The sequence below is a fragment of the Rhinopithecus roxellana genome, chromosome 11 (assembly GCF_007565055.1).
Source record: "Rhinopithecus roxellana isolate Shanxi Qingling chromosome 11, ASM756505v1, whole genome shotgun sequence".
NCBI lineage: Eukaryota > Metazoa > Chordata > Mammalia > Primates > Cercopithecidae > Rhinopithecus > Rhinopithecus roxellana.
In genome coordinates this window covers 106,809,895-106,826,112 of record NC_044559.1, presented here as the reverse complement: position 1 = coordinate 106,826,112, position 16,218 = coordinate 106,809,895, and the positions used below count along the sequence as shown (strand labels likewise).

At 38.1% G+C, this 16,218-nt stretch overlaps 1 protein-coding gene across 15 annotated transcripts in view; it reads right to left on the bottom strand.

Annotated features, from left to right (window-relative positions):
- Window positions 1-16,218, bottom strand: part of ABI1 (abl interactor 1) — a 117,878-nt gene that overhangs the window by 65,904 nt on the left and 35,756 nt on the right. For all 15 annotated transcript variants that reach the window (XM_010381439.2, XM_010381443.2, XM_030940037.1 and 12 more), the window contains exon 2: window positions 14,744-14,911. In XM_010381439.2, the coding sequence (XP_010379741.1) occupies window positions 14,744-14,911 (168 nt within the window). The remainder of the gene's footprint in view (window positions 1-14,743; window positions 14,912-16,218) is intronic.

Sequence of the window (16,218 nt, the reverse complement as noted above, 5' to 3'; positions counted from 1 at the left end):
GGTTGGTTTACTCTGGAACAGAAACTAAATTCATAGCATTGCCCCTATTCTCTATCCTAAAAATAAATAATATTCTGGCCCCATAAGGGTGATGGTTCAAGTTTCATTCTTTGTTTACTCAGGGGTGGGATGGTGGGTTGGTGTGTATGCATGTGTTAAAATAAGGTAACAGGGTCCCAGCACTTTGGGAGGCTGAGGCAGGTAGATCACCTGAGGTGAGGAGTTCGAGACCAGCCTGGCCAACATGGTGAGACCCCATTTCTGCTAAAAATACAAAACATTTGCCGGGCATGGTGGCACGTGCCTGTAATCCCAGCTACTCAGGAGGCTGAGGCAAGAGAATGGCTTGAACTCAGGAGGCAGAGGTTGCAGTGAGCCAAGGTCATGCCACTGCAATCCAGCCTGGGAGACAAAATGAGACCCCATCTCAAAAAAAGAAAAAAAAGGTAACTGGGAGATGGAACAGTCCAGGTTATTCTAACTATGGATTTCACAGATTAATAAATTGTTTTTAAAAGATTCCAGAAGGGGGAGCGGACAGGGAGGCGAGGCAGACAGACAAAGAAAAGGAGTAGGGGAGAAGGGGGAAAGGTAATAGAGGAGGGAGAGAGAGACAGACAGACACACAGGGAGAAGTACAAGGTATTGCTGCCGGTTTTATTGGCCAATAAGGACACTTTAAAAAACAACTGGCTGGGCGCAGTGGCTCAGGCCTGTAATCCCAGCACTTTGGGAGGCCGAGGCAAGTGGATCACCTGAGGTCAGGAGTTTGAGACCAGCCTGGCCAACGTGGTAAAACCTCATCTCCACTAAAAATACAAAAATCAGTTGAGCATGGTGGTGGGTGCCTGTAATCCTAGCTACTTGGGAGGCCAAGGCACGAGAATCACTTGAAACTGGCAAGCAGAGGTTGCAGTGAGCCAACATCGTGCCACCACACTCAAGCCTGGGTGACAGAGTGAGACTTGTCTCAAAAAAAAAAAAAAAAAAAAAAAACTAGTCCTCACAGTAATCCCTACACTTTGGGACACCAAGATAGAAGGATCATTTGAACCCAGGAGTTCAAGACTACCCTAGGAAACATAGTGAGACCCCATCTCTACAAAAAGATGAAAAAATCAGCCAAGTATGGTGGCATGCACCTGCAGTCCTAGCTACTTGGGAGGCTGGATGGGCGGATCCCTTGAGCCAGGGAGTTTGAGGATACAGTGAGCTCTGATCACACCATTGCACACCAGTCTAGGTGACAGAGTGAGTATCCAAGTAAATAAATAAAAGAATAAAAATAAAGCAAACATATTACTATAAACTTTCATTTTCACATAAAAAAGGGGGGAAATCTTAGAATCGATATAAGCCTTACCTGACAACAGTTCATTAACTTACAATACATATGAACACTAATTAGTCTTACTTTTCTTTCTGCACAAACCAAAAACAACTGTGAGAAAACAGCACTAGCCCTGATAAAACTCTAGACACTAAAGCCTGGTGGAGCTTCCTGGATGGTGAACACACTGATGAGTCAGGAGGGTAGCATGTCCTGATTCCATGGCAAGAAGCATGGAAGCTCTACGTTTGGAAGCTCCCAGACCTTGCCCTGTGTTTCTTCATTTGGCTGGTCCTGATGTCTATCCGTTAAATAAAATTGCAATCATATGGGTAGTGTTTCCCTGAAATCTTTGAATCATTCTAGTAAATTATCAACCCTGAGGGGGGTTGTGGGAAACTCCCCAGATTTGTAGCTAGTTGGCCATAAGGATGGGTAGAATGGGGACCCTACTTGCCACTAGCACCTGAAATGAAGGGAGACCTGTGGAACTGGGCCCTTCCCTTGTGGGGTCTGCATTAACGCTGTGTGATCAGTGTCAGAACAGCACTGCAGTTCTCCACTGGTGTCAGAACACCAAACTCTAACAGAATTTCTTCCATCATATCTTACACAAGCTAAGCCTATATGCTGAGAATATAGTAGGAATAAAGCCATAAACATGTACAACTTGTATCATCATGCAATCTGCACCAGCCCCACTCTTCAAAATTTCTGGCTCCTTAAGGAATTTCAGCAAATCCACCTCCAGAAAAATTATCTTAAAAAAAAAAAAAAAAAAAAGTTACTTACTATAAATAGAGAAACCAGTGTTAAATCCCAAGAACACTTTTTAAATTTTTTGAAGTAAATGTTTGTATAACACATCAGGGATCAGCAAACTTTCTGGACACAATCAGAGAGTACATCTTTAAGGCTTTGCAGGCCATACGGTTTCTGTCATAACGACTCAACTTTGCCATGTGTCAGCCAAAGCAGCCCTAACAATATGTAAACAAAGGAACACAGATATGTTCCAATAAAACTTTATTTATAAAAATGGAGGGGGAAGGACTAGATTTGGCTCATGGATCACAGTTTACTGACCCCTGCACTAGATTATTTATTCAATAAACATGAAGTATGTAACTCTTCTGATGGCATGAAGGTCTGGTTACCACACCAATAACTAATAGTCTGGGAGAGTTTAGTATACCTGTTCATTAAAAAAAAAAAATTAACTGATACAAATTATATTGTAGCCAAAATGTGTTTCCTTGGCAGGAAATGTTAAAGGAAGGAAAAAAGGAAGGGGGTAGGGAAAGAAAGAAAAAGAGGAAGAAGGGGAGGGGAGGAAGGAGAAGGAAAGAAATACAAAGGAAGAAAATCTAATGATATCAGAAATCACTGGTATATTTTAGAGTATTTTTTACTTCATAAATTTCAGATATCTAAAATATATTAAAATTCATAAATTCCTGCAATTAACATGAAGTAACTTACTATAAGTAAGGTTATAAGTAAGCTTATAGTAGTACCAGGCTCTCTGCTAGGTGCTATTAAGAATCCCTGTAGAATAATTTTGGAACAAACGTTTATTAATATAATAATTAAGAAAATTTTATTTTAGATAATGCTGAGATAAAGTTTAGTGCCAAGATATGGCTTAGTCCCTCTAGCCCCCAAATAAGAATGTATGTGTTCTGTAGCATGTATTTACATTCAGAGAAGAATCTACGTTCTATATTAGTGTATCTCTACTATAGCTCATTCCTCTATAAATATACCTTGTTAATAACTACAATTAAAGCAAGCATGCTTAATTAATCTGAATTAATAAAAAGTTGTCATCCCTCCAAAGAAAGGGAGTTAGGAAATTTGCTCTAAATCATTTTACTATTGGTCCTCAATATTTACAACAGGAAAATTAGCAACTGTTTTGGTTAGATATCAGTCTTAAAACAACAAAGCTGAAGATAAAAAATACTATTTCATAATAGGGCTTTGGCAGGAAACTTGAGGAATTTTTCATGTTTTCCTTATGATGTTAAGAATATTATACAATTTTATAACATCCTTTTAAAATTCCAATTTAAATCTATTTCATGAAGAACCAAACTCTAACAAAGATTTGTATAAATTTGTATAAATTTATGCAAAGATTTATATAAATTTCTTAGCAGAACTTTATCCTCTTCACAGTTCTGGTGGCCAGAAATCTGAACAAAATCTTACAGGATCAAATCCAAGAGTGAGCAGGGCCAGGCTCCCTGAGAAGGCTCAGGAGGGGGTGTTCACTTGCCTCTTCCAGATTCTGGTAACTACCAGCATTCCTTGACTTGTCACCACATCATTCTAATCTCTGCTCCTGTTTCCACACCACCTTCTGCTCTTCTATGTCAAACCCTCCTCTGCCTCCCTCTTATCAGGACATCTGTGATTACATTTATGGCCCACTGCATAATCCAGGATAATCTTCCCATCTCAAGATCTTTAATTTGTACTTGCAAAAAGCCCCTTCTGCCAGAAGGTAACATCCACATTCCCAGGGATTAGGAATATCTTTTGGCAGCATTACTCAACACAGCATAACATGGTTCATTTTAGAAACACTAGATGTCCATACAAACCCACCAGAGTACTGACTAGTACAGTTAACGTACTTTTCTCACAGTAAATCAGCCATATCAAGTGAGTGCTAATGAATGCTCCTAGCCATTGGGCACTGACTGAACATGTCATGCTTTTCTGATTTTGAATGACAAATGACACAAATCAATCTACATTATATCTTCCTGTCCATATTGAAGGTTCTGGCAAAAGTTTACATCCATAATAGTTGGAAAAAAGTATAAAAGTGATAGTGCTAAGGACAACATAAGAGGGCTGTATTAGTTTGCTAGGACTGCCATATCAAAGTACCACAGGTGGGTGGCTAGGAAATTTAGTTTCTCACGACTCAGGAAGCTACAAGTCCAAGATCAACATGTTACAAGGACTGAATTATTCTCAGGGCCTTTCTCCTTGACTTACAGATGGCCATCTTCTCTTTGTGTCTTCACTCTCTTCTTTCAAGACTACCAGTCATACTGGACTAGGGCCTATTCTGTAACCTCATTTTAACTTAATTACCTCTTCAAAGACCCTATCTCCAAATACAGTCACACTCAGGGACTGGGAGTTATGACTTCAAAATATAAACCTGTTGGGGTGGGGTGGGGGGACACACACAACTCAGCCAGTAAGTGCCAAGGAAGAGTAGCATGCTTGATGTTAAAATTCATGAAATGGCCAGACGCAGTGGCTCACACCTGTAATCTCAGCACTTTGGGAGGCTGAGGCAGGTGGATCACTTGAGGTCAGGAGTTCAAGACCAGCCTGGCCAACATGGTGAAACCCCATCACTACTAAAAATACAAAAATGACCTAGGCATGGTGGTGCACACCTGTAATCCCAGCTACTTGGGAGGCTGAAGCAGCAGAACCACTTGAATCCGGGAGGCAGAGGTTGCAATGGACCAAAATCACGACACTGCACTCCAGCCTGGGCCACAGAGCAAGACTCCATTCCCAAAAAAAAGAAAAAATTCATGAAATACCTTTAAGAAACTGGCTGAGGAAATCTAAGATAAATACCAACAATCCTTTAGGAATCTGAAGAAGCCCCTTCATAATGGGGATAATGGCACCAAAAATATCACTAAGTAGTCAGTAAGGATGAAACAAAAAATGTATGATGGAGAGCCAAAAGCAACTACAGGTGGAGATGTATTATCAATTTGGATGACTCTTTTAAAATGGGAGCATGATGGCCTGCATATAATATTCACAATACATATCCATAGGGACTAAACTGTAATAACCACATAAAGCAATAGTTCTCTGATAAAGACTCTTGAAGTCCCCAAGATGCTGTCTTTGCTAACTACATATTTTTGTCAAGCAAAATTTCTTCACATACTTCAACCCAAACAACAAATCACAACAGAGTGAATGAAGAAGCAGACACGAGAACCCCGTGATCTTCAACTAAACATTTTAAAGACATTTTCAGAAATGTAAAACAATGCCACTCTTCTCATAAATTTATTTGTTTTGGATAATAGGTTTTTTCATTAAAATATTATTTGTATGAACTAATAGTGGATTTCTTTTATTGTTAAATGAGTTAAATACTTTTAAAATTTGTTTGAATATCTGATATGATAAATACTGGAAGATCTACCCAAAGAATCCAAAGCCTATTTGGATCCTCAATAATTTAAGATGTAAAAGGATCCTAACAAAACATTTGAGAAATCGGAGCACTGACTCAGTTAGCATTTCCATTCTAGGTAGCCACCCTACCTCCCCAGTGCCCATAGTAACTAGGTTTTTGCCTATATAAAACTAAACAGTCTCCTAAAAGATGCAGTTACTTTGAAGGTTTGTTATATAAGGTTCTGTGAGCCCACTACAGAAATAGACTGAATGGGGCAATTCATCCAATTCCTAAATTTTGAAGACTCTGATTATAAATTGGAGGCATTGTAGTACAGAAGAGAAAACCAAGGGATCATCTATGAGTCGATGCCCATCTTTTGATTTCTAATGTTATACTAGCTACCTACAACTTCAGGCAAATCATTTATTTCTTTGGGCATCAGTGTCATGACCTATAAAATCAGAGAATAAACCAAATGATCCAATGTCCCTTCCAGTTCTAAGTTCCATGATTTGAGGAAAGCCCAAAATTGCCAATGGAAAAAGAAATCATAATGGACATTGCTAAGCACTCTACTAAGCAAATACTTTAATCGTGAAAAAGTTGGTGATATAAAAGAATTTAACAGTTGCATACTTTCTCCTAATATTACTTACTATATCTTACAGGGAAAGTGACTGGCTACCTTCAGATGACTACTGTGCCACAAGAAATATCACTATAAGAATCTTTTAAAAACTTACAAAATAAGAAGTTAATATTGGTTACAGAAAGGACTTCTCAGTAATTACTTTACCAGAGAAAGCTACTAATATTTGGTAACTACTAATCTAAGATGGGAAAAATGGGGGGTACAATTGTTAAAGTAGAAAACTTTATAAATCTAAAACATGCCAACACACAAACAAAGTTAAAAGCTCCACATTGAAAGGAAAGGGACTCTTTCCTGAAATAATTAAAGATTTAATTTACCCAAGTCCTGATAGAACTGGAGATTATTTTTTTTTTTTAGTTTAAAAATTTTTTGAAACTGAAAACTCAAACAAGCTCTGAATTCTAAATTTTGAGATTATTTCCTAATTGGCACATAATCTATGCTAACATTAAGAGATTACAAAGCAGAATTTTAGCTAAAAACACACCACTCAACAGGCAAGGTATGACAGATGTAGATCCCTCACAAAGCTCTGAGAGGTTTAAAAAAAAAATTCTTTCACTACAATGCATTTACTTAAGCAATGTTTTAAGAATAGCAATTTGGAAGAGCAAGAAAATACTCTTCTTACTTCCCCAATTAAGAATAAATGCCCCCCAAAAAGCCTGTTTTTAAGTAAATTGAGCCACCGAGATTTCAGCTTCATTTAAAAGTTCCAAGTAATTCAATGTAATTTACAGAATTACAAAAGCTTCATTTACTTAGTCACCTTAATTTTATTATTCAGTAAGTCAACTGATAGTATTAACAGCTTTATTTTTAAATCTACTGAAATAACTACATCTGTATGAATTAAGACATCTTCCAGAGAATGAGAATTGAATTTGGTAAGCTCAGCAGAACACAGAGAATACTCATAATTAAATAAAGAGGAAAAATAATTTGAAAATGTTTTGTTATTGAAGAAACAAAATATAGGAAGTTGTTTTGCACAGTTCCGACATGCATGAATTTCAGTTACCATATTTTAGTTAACACCAGTCCTCCAACTACACAATTTAAATTTCAATTACAGTCAGGTGCAGTGGTTCACACCTGTAGTGCCAGCACTTTGGAAGGCCAAGGTGGAAGTATCACTTGAAGCCAGGAATTTAAGACCAGCCTGGGCAACACAGCAAGATCCCATCTCTACCTCACCACCCAAAAAAATTAGCTGGTTATGATGGTGTGCACCTGTGGTCCCAGCTACTCAGGAGGCTGAGGCAGGAGGATCACTACAGCCCAGGAGTTTTGAAGCTACAGTGAACTATGACTGTGCCACTGCACTCCAGCCTGAGCAACAACAGGACTCTGTCTCAGAAAAACATAAAAGCAAATTTCAGTTACCACAAGAACTATAAATAATTGCACAAAGTACAAACTTTGCTGCTAGGTCTTAAGTCCACATAAGTAACAGATGAGCATCATTACTGATGACCAATCGTGTCTTTGTTTCAAAGTTTATTGATGGATGGTCTCTGTACATCTGATATTAAGTTCATCCACAGACTACAAAGTACATAGTCATGCTGCTTCCTTGTGCCCTAAATGATAAGCCATCGTGACATTTTACAAAAGTGGCTATCAAAGAGAGAACTGGCTAACAAAGATGAAAATGCAGCAAAGACATGAAAAGTGACAATGCTAGAGGTGAAATTTGAATTGAATGTAAATGGGATTAAAATAGAAATAATGCATATAGGAATGTTGACATTGCTGCCATTCAGGAGACTACAGATATGTAGCCATAAGAATATCGTGAAGGCACTTATTAACATAAATGAACAGAGTGGCTGAGATGAAAGGGAAGAAGATACTACAGATAAAATGATAACCATAAAAATTTTACATTAAAGAAACTCTAGAATACTTCACAACATTTAAAATCCAAAGGATAAAATGTTGAGAGGAGCTGATCCACACAGACAAAGGAGAAAGACAATTTGCCAAGGCACAGAAAAAATGTGTGCTTCATAACAACTTATACAGTGAGAAGGTAGCAAGTGCTATTCAAACGACTTTTCTAACAAAGAAAGAAAACCCTTTAATTCTCAATACCTCGAATGTTTTACATGATGGTATACTAAATGTTAGCATAACTTTTTTTCATTTCTCTATTCATTTATAACAAAAAGAGAGATTTTAATGTTTTGACAAAAAATTTTACAGGCCACAGAACAACCATAATTTTAGCCATTGATTAGTAAGATTCTTTTGTATACCTTCAGCTTGCATTACCATTTTTTTATAACCTCCAATAACCATTCAAAATTATGACTGCCTATACATAAAATGTACAATGATCCTCTGGTTATAATCCATGTATAAGAATCAACTAAAAACTAGGTTCTATTATACTTTTCCTAAATAATTTTGCAAAGACTTTTGTGTGTGTGTGTGTGTGATAGAGTCTTACTCTGTCACCCAGGCTGAGGTACAGTGACGTGATCTCAGCTCACTGCAACCTCTGCCTACGAGTTGAGGTGATTCTCCTGCCTCTGGAGTAGGTGGGATTACAAGTGCCTGCTAGCACACCCCGGCTAAATTTTGTATTTTTAGTAGAGATGGCGTTTCACCATGTTGGCCAGGATGGTCTCGAGCTCCTGACCTCAAGTGATACACTCACCTTGGCCTCCCAAAGTCCTGGGATTACAGGCCACCTTGCCTGGCCAAGAGATTTATTTTAATTCAGTAAACACTTACTGCAAACCAATCATTTGCCAGACATTGTGCAAGTTCTGAAGATCCAGCATCAACCACTTTATACTAGATTCTGTTCTACAAAAAAAATTATTTGAGCAAAGTTCCAATCTATACCAATTTTGTCCTAAAATCTAAAAAGGCAATAGGATACCACCAAACATGAAAATAAGCTAGGCACAATGGCACATGTCCATAGTCCCAGCTACTCAGGAAGCTGAGGTGGGAGGATCACTTGTGGATGGAGAGTTAATGCTTAACAGGTACAATTGTTTTGGTCTGGAAAAAGGAAAGAAGTTTTAGAGATGAATGGTGGTGATAATTACAAAACAATGTGAAGGTACTTAATGCCACTGCATACTTAAAAATGGTTGAATGATCAATTTTGTCTTAGGCATATTCTGCCACAATAATAAACAGAGATAAAAAGCAAAAATCTCTTTCAGACATACAAAAGCTGAAAGAATTTATCACCAGTAGAATAGAGCAACACTTCATGCTAAAGGATTCCAAGGGAATAAAAACCACCAAAACTCTGGGCTATAAAACAACTCCCGGCCGGGCACAGTGGCTCACATCTATAATCCCAGCACTTTGGGAGGCCGAGGCGGACAGATCACTTGAGGTCAGAAGTTTGAGACCAGCCTGGCCAGCATGGTAAAATCCCATCCCTACTAAAAATACAAAAAAAAAAAAACAAATAGCTGGGCATGGTGGCGCATGCCTGTAGTCCCAGTTACCTGGGAGTCTGAGGCAGCAGAATGGCCTGAACCCAAGAGGCAGAGGCTGCAGTGAGCCAAGACAGCATCACTGCACTCCAGCCTGGGAGACAAAGCAAGACTCCGTCTCAAAAAAAAAAAGTCCCAACAAATTTGAAAGGACTCAAATCATATAATGTATATTTTCTGATCAGAAATAGTAACTATAGGTAAATATAGAGGAATTACTTTCCTCATAGTAAATCTCATTCAAAGCTGGTTGCTTTTCAAAACAAAAATAACAGGTAGGCACAGTGGCTCACGTCTGTAATCCCAGCACTTTAGGAGGCCGAGGCAGGCAGATCACTTGAGGTCAGGAGTTTGAAACCAATCTGGCCAACATGGTGAAACCCCGTCTCTACTAAAAATACAAAAATTAGCCGAGTGTGGTGGCATGCACCTGTAATTCTAGCTACTCAGTAGGCTGAGACATAAGAATCACTTGAAACTGGGAAGGTGGGGTGGGGGAAGTGGGGGGCAAACGTTGCAGTGAGCCAATATCATGCAACTGCACTTCAGCCTAGACAACAAAGTGAGCCCCGTCACAAAAACAAAACAAAAACAAAAAAAGAGCAAAGCATCATGGGGTTTAAAACATACACAAAAAGAAAATGCATGACACGAGCCAGGCACGGTGGCTCACACCTGTAATCCCAGCACTTTGGGAGACCGAGGTGGGTGGATCATGAGGTCAGGAGTTCAAGACCAGCCTGGCCAAGATGGTGAAACCCTATCCTCTAGTAAAAATACAAAAATTAGCCAGGCATGGTGGCGGGCACCTGTAATCCCAGCTACTCACTCAGGAGGCTGAGGCACAGAATTGCTTGAACCTGCGAGGCAGAGGTTGCAGTGAGCCGAGATCATGCCACTGTACTCCAGCCTGGGTGACAGAGGGAGGAGACTCCGTCTCAATAAAAGAAAAAAAGAAAAAAGAAAGTGCATGACACCAACAGCCCTAAGACAGGAGAGAAGTGGAATCAACTATTACAAAGTCTTAGCACACTCCTGAAGTAATAACATAGTGTACCTTCAAGTGATATTAATAAGTTTAAAGATGTTTACCAGAAGCCCTAAGGCAAACATGAATGAAATAATAAAAGAGAAAAGCAGAACAAAGTGTTACAGCAAATCAGCCCCCCACCCAAAAAAAAAAATCACTCCATTAACACACAAGGAGGCAGAAAAAGAGGATAAAAGGAAAGCTGGAATGGCTGTATTCACATCAGACAAAACAGATTTCTGAAGAATACTACCAAGATAAAAAGAGTCTCTTTACAAAGATAAAGGGTCCATTCATCAAGAGGACCTAACAAGCCAAAGCATTTGTGTACCTAATATAATATCACTTCAAAATACACGCAACAGAAAAAAGACAAAAATGCAAAGAAAAACAGACATTCAAAATTAGTTGGAGATTTCAATTTACCTCCCTTAATAATTGATAAATCAGACAGAATCAGTAAAGACACAGAATAATTGAATATTATCAACCAACTTGACCTAATGAAATTTATAGACATTCCACCCAACCAGAGAAAAATACACATTCTTCTCAAATACACACAAAACATTTACCAAGACAGAGCATATTCTTGGATATATAACAATTCTTAATAAATATGAAAGCACTCAGAACATATAAAGTATTATTCAGAATAGCCAAGACACAGCATCAATCTAGGTGTCTATCATTGGATGAACAAAGAAAATATGGGGGGCAGGTATACATACACATTTATTTAAATGGACTATTATTCCTATTATTCAGCCTTAAAAAAAGAAAATCCTGTTATTTGCAACATGACACAAACTGGGAAGGACCTTATGGTAAGTGAAATAAGCTAGGCACAGATGGACAAAAACTGATCTCACTTTTTCAGATGTGGAATCTAAAAAAATCAAAGCTCATTGAAGCAGAGAGTAGAATGGTGGTTGTCAGGGATTGGGGGTAAGGGAAAAGGGGAGCTGTTGCTCAAAGGGTATAAAGTTTTAGCTATGCAGGATGAATAAGTTCTGGAGATCTAATGCACAGCATGATGACTATAGTTAACAATATAGTGTTGTAGACTTGACATTTGCTAAAAGAGGCGATCTTAAATGCTCTCGCTGCACATAAAAAAAGTAGCTGTGTGAGGTGATAGATATGCTAGTCAGCTTGATGGTGGTAATCATTGCACAATGTATATATGTATCTCAAAACATCACATTGTACATCTTAAATATATATGCTTTTTATATCAACCATACCTCAATAAAGCTGGGGGGAAAACTACTTAATGTAAAAAAAAAAAATCATATGAGGTATATTTTTCTGAGCCAGTAAGAAATTAAATTAGAAATCAACAGCAGAAATATCCTTGCAAAAGCCCAAAATACTTGCAAACTAAGTAACACATTTCCAATAACCCCTGGGTCAGAAAGAAATAAAAAAGCGAACTTAGAAATTATTTTGAGCTAAATGAAAATGAAAGCACAACATATCTAAATGTATGAGACACAGCTAATACACTACTTTTTTTTGAATTTTTTTTTTTTTTTTTTTTTTGAGACAGAGTCTCGCTCTGTCACCCAGGCTGGAGTGCAGTGGCACAATCTTGGCCCACTGCAGATTCAAGCAATTATCTGCCTCAGCCTCCCGAGGGAGTAGCTGGGATTACAGGTGCCCACCATCACATTCGGCTAGTTTTTGTATTTTCAGTAGAAATAGGGTTTCACCATCTTGGCCAGGCTGGTCTTGAACTCCTGACCTCATGATCCACCCGCCTCGACCTCCCAATAATACGCTATTTAGAGGGACATTTACAGAGCTTAACCCCTATGTTAGAAAAGATTAAGGGTCTCAAGTAAATGACCTTGGCTTTCACCTTAATAAAGTATAAAATAAGACCAGGTGTGGTGGCTCACACCTGCAATCCTAGCACTTTGGGAGGCCAAGGAAGGCAGATCACTTGAGCCCATGAGTTTGAGATCAGCCTGGCCAACATGGTGAAACCCCACCTCTACTAAAAATACAAAAAGTTAGCTGGGCATGGGGTGCACCTGTAATCCCAGTTACTTGGAAAGGTAAGGCACAAGAAAGGCCTAAACCTGGAAGATGGAGGTTGCAGCGAGCCAAGATCACGCCACTGCACTCCAGCCTGGGCACCAGAGCAAGACTCCATCTCAAAAAAAAAAAAAAAAACAAAACAGTATAAAATAAGAGCAAATCAATCCCAAAGTAAGCAAAAGAAAAAGAAATAATAAAGGTCACATGGAAATCAATGCATCAGAAAACAAAAAAATAGAAAATTAATAAGGCCAAAGATGTTTTTTAATATTGATAAAGTTGGTAAACTAGCCATAATGATTAGTTTAAAAAAGAAAGATGACACCAGTTACCAATATGAAGAATGAGCAATGTGAAATTATTATAGATTCTACAGATATTTTTGAAGTAAGGGATTAGGCAGGGTGTCATGGTTCACACCTGAAATCCCAACACTTTGGGAGGCCAAGGTGGGTGGATCACTTGAGGTCAGGAATTCGAGACCAGCCTGGTCAACATGGCAAAACCCCATCTCTACTAAAAATACAAAAAATTAGCCGGGCGTGGTGGCAATGGCCTGTAATCCTAGCTACTTTGGAGGCTGAGGCAGAAGAATTGCTTGAACCCAGGAGGCAGAGATTGCAGTGAGCCAAGATCACACCATTGCACTCCAGCCTGGGCAACAGAGCAAGACTCTTGTCTCAAAAAAAAAAAAAAAAAAAAAAAAAAAAGCTGGGGGATTATTACAAAAGTTTTATGCAAATAAATCTGTCAACTTAGGTGAAATAGCTAAACTCCTAGAAAGACAAAAAACTCACTCAAGGAAAAACAGATAAACAGAATAGGCTTGTATCCACAAAAGAAACTAAATATGTAGTTAAAATCGTTTTCACCAAGAATACTCCAGGTCCAGAGGGAATACTGCCCAATATAGTCAATAAAACCAGCATTACACTGACACCAAAACCAGAAAAAGGCATTACAAGAAAAGAAAACCACAGCCCAATAGCACTCAAGAGTACAGAAGCAAAAATTCCTAATACACACACAAATCAATGTAATTCACAATATTAATAGACTTATATATATACATACATACACACACACATATATGAACATTTCAACAAATGCAAAAAAGCGTTTGATAAAATTCATCACCCATTCCTGATAAGAACACTCAGCAAACTAAGTGGTATAACCACTTCAGAAAACAATTTGGCAGGTTCTTCTAAAGTCAAACAGACACCTACCACATGACCTATCCATTCTGCACAGAGGTATTTACCCAAAAGAAATAAAAGCATATGACCATACAAAGATTTGCATACAAATGTTCTCATGGGATCTGTAACAGCCAAAACCTAAAAACAACCCAGATTTCCATCAACATGTAAACACATAAACAAAATGTGTAATAGAAACTACTCAGCAATAAAGAGTGAACTACCTTTACATGCAAAAACATGAATGAATCTCAAAATAATTATGCATAGTAAAACATGCCAGACCAAAAAAAAAAAAAAATAGTAAATACTGTATGACTCCATTTATATAAAAATTTAGAAAATGTAAACTAATCTCTAGGGACAGAAACCCTAAGGACAGGGGACAGGAGTGAGGGATTACGTAGGAAAATAAAGAAATTTGGCAGGGGGAGAGGGGATGGTTCATTATCTTGAATGTGTTGATGGTCACATGGGTATACATCTGTGTCAAAACTTATAAAAATTCTCTTCTTTAATTATGTACAAATAACTTTACGTCAGAAAAGCTCCTAAGAGTAGGACAGTGGTGGCAGTTGTACAATGTGAATGTACTTAATGCTACTGAATTATACACTTAAAAATGGTTAAAATGGTCAATTTTATGTTATGTTTACTTTATCATGATAAAAAAAGGACTAAAAGAAAAACAGCAGGTTTACCAAACTAAAACATGATAGTGATTATCACCAGTAAGATGAGTCAGAAATCCATACATGCGGGCTATTTACTTCTTTGGCATATGCTGCAGTTTAATGAAATTGAATTTAAAGCATTTTATAAGCTGTTACCTGTGAGATATGATTGATGGAAGACTCCATTCTCCGAAGCTGAGAGGCTTGGATATCCAGCAATTGGAGTACATTGTTGGCCAATGCATTTATTTGATAAGCAACACTCGCTAGAGATTGGGTTGTATAGGCTTTGGTCTCTTCTAAAGCTTTCCTCTTGTCTGTAGCCTGAAATAAGAACAAAAACAACAAATACTTACTTAGATTAACATGCATTAAACATATATTCTACAGCAAGGCAAAGCTATATTATTTTAATAGAGAAGCTCAATTAAAAAAAAACAAAAAACAAAAAAAATCTCGCTGTACCAATATGATAGTCTCAGGATACTACTGAAGTAAGCCATGGCAGAAATCCCCATGTGCCAGCTGGGAACAACTCTCTCCTGAATAGCTCATCCACTAGAGGGGCCACTAACTGTAGTCACAGTATCAGAGACACACTGCACCAATTGGTTCTCCTTGCCTAGACCATTTCCATCACTGCATTACATCGTAAGGACTTTACTGTCAGCCTCAAGCTCCCAATCCACTTACAACGAAATGGACTAAATCCAGTCTGCCTTATATTCCTGTGCCCGCTAACCACCATCAGAAATCCAACCTCCTTGTTATCTATAATGAGTCAAGCCCATCATGCCCCACAAAAACTACGGTGAATCTTACTGCTCCAATTCCTTCCCCACCCACCCCTTCTTCCCAAACTCCTATAGATAACTCAGTCAGAAGGCAAGAACTCCTCAAAGAGGGGCAAAGTTAAAAGGTGACAAACTGTATGTGGGTGAGAAGGGGAATCAACAACTTATACCAGAAAGAGTAAATATCACTAACATATAATCTAAAAATGAAAAAAAAAAAAGGCTATCCTACCTACTTACAACTTCAGGAAAATCATTTATTTCTCTAGGTATCAGTGTCATGAACTCAAAGACTAAACAAAATGGTCTCATGTCCCTTCCAGTTCTACACAGAAAAAAAAAGGGAACAGAGATCTAACAGAAAGCTCAACAAAAAGCAATGGAACCACTCTTAACCACTGAAAAGATGTTCAACCTCACTCATTATAGGAAAGAAATGCAAGTGCAAACCAATATGAGATACTGTTTCTCACTCACCCAAATGGCAAATATACAAAAGTCTGATAAGACACTCAGCAAAGCTGTGAGAAAAAACCCTGACTCACTGGTTAATGATATCCAGCAGTATTACACACAGATTTACTTTCTGACGCAGTAAGTTCACTTTTAGGTATGTATCTCAAAAAATCACTGGCAAAAATACAAAAAGATATGTACATAGTTATTCACTGCAGCACTATCTATAACAGCAGAAGACTGGAAACAACCCATACGCAGGGGACTGTTTGAAGAAGCTATGATATCTCCACACAATAGAGTATTATACTGCCATAATAAGGACAAGGAATTCAAGGAATATCTCTGTTACCACGACTCCATCATCTCCAGAATATTGCT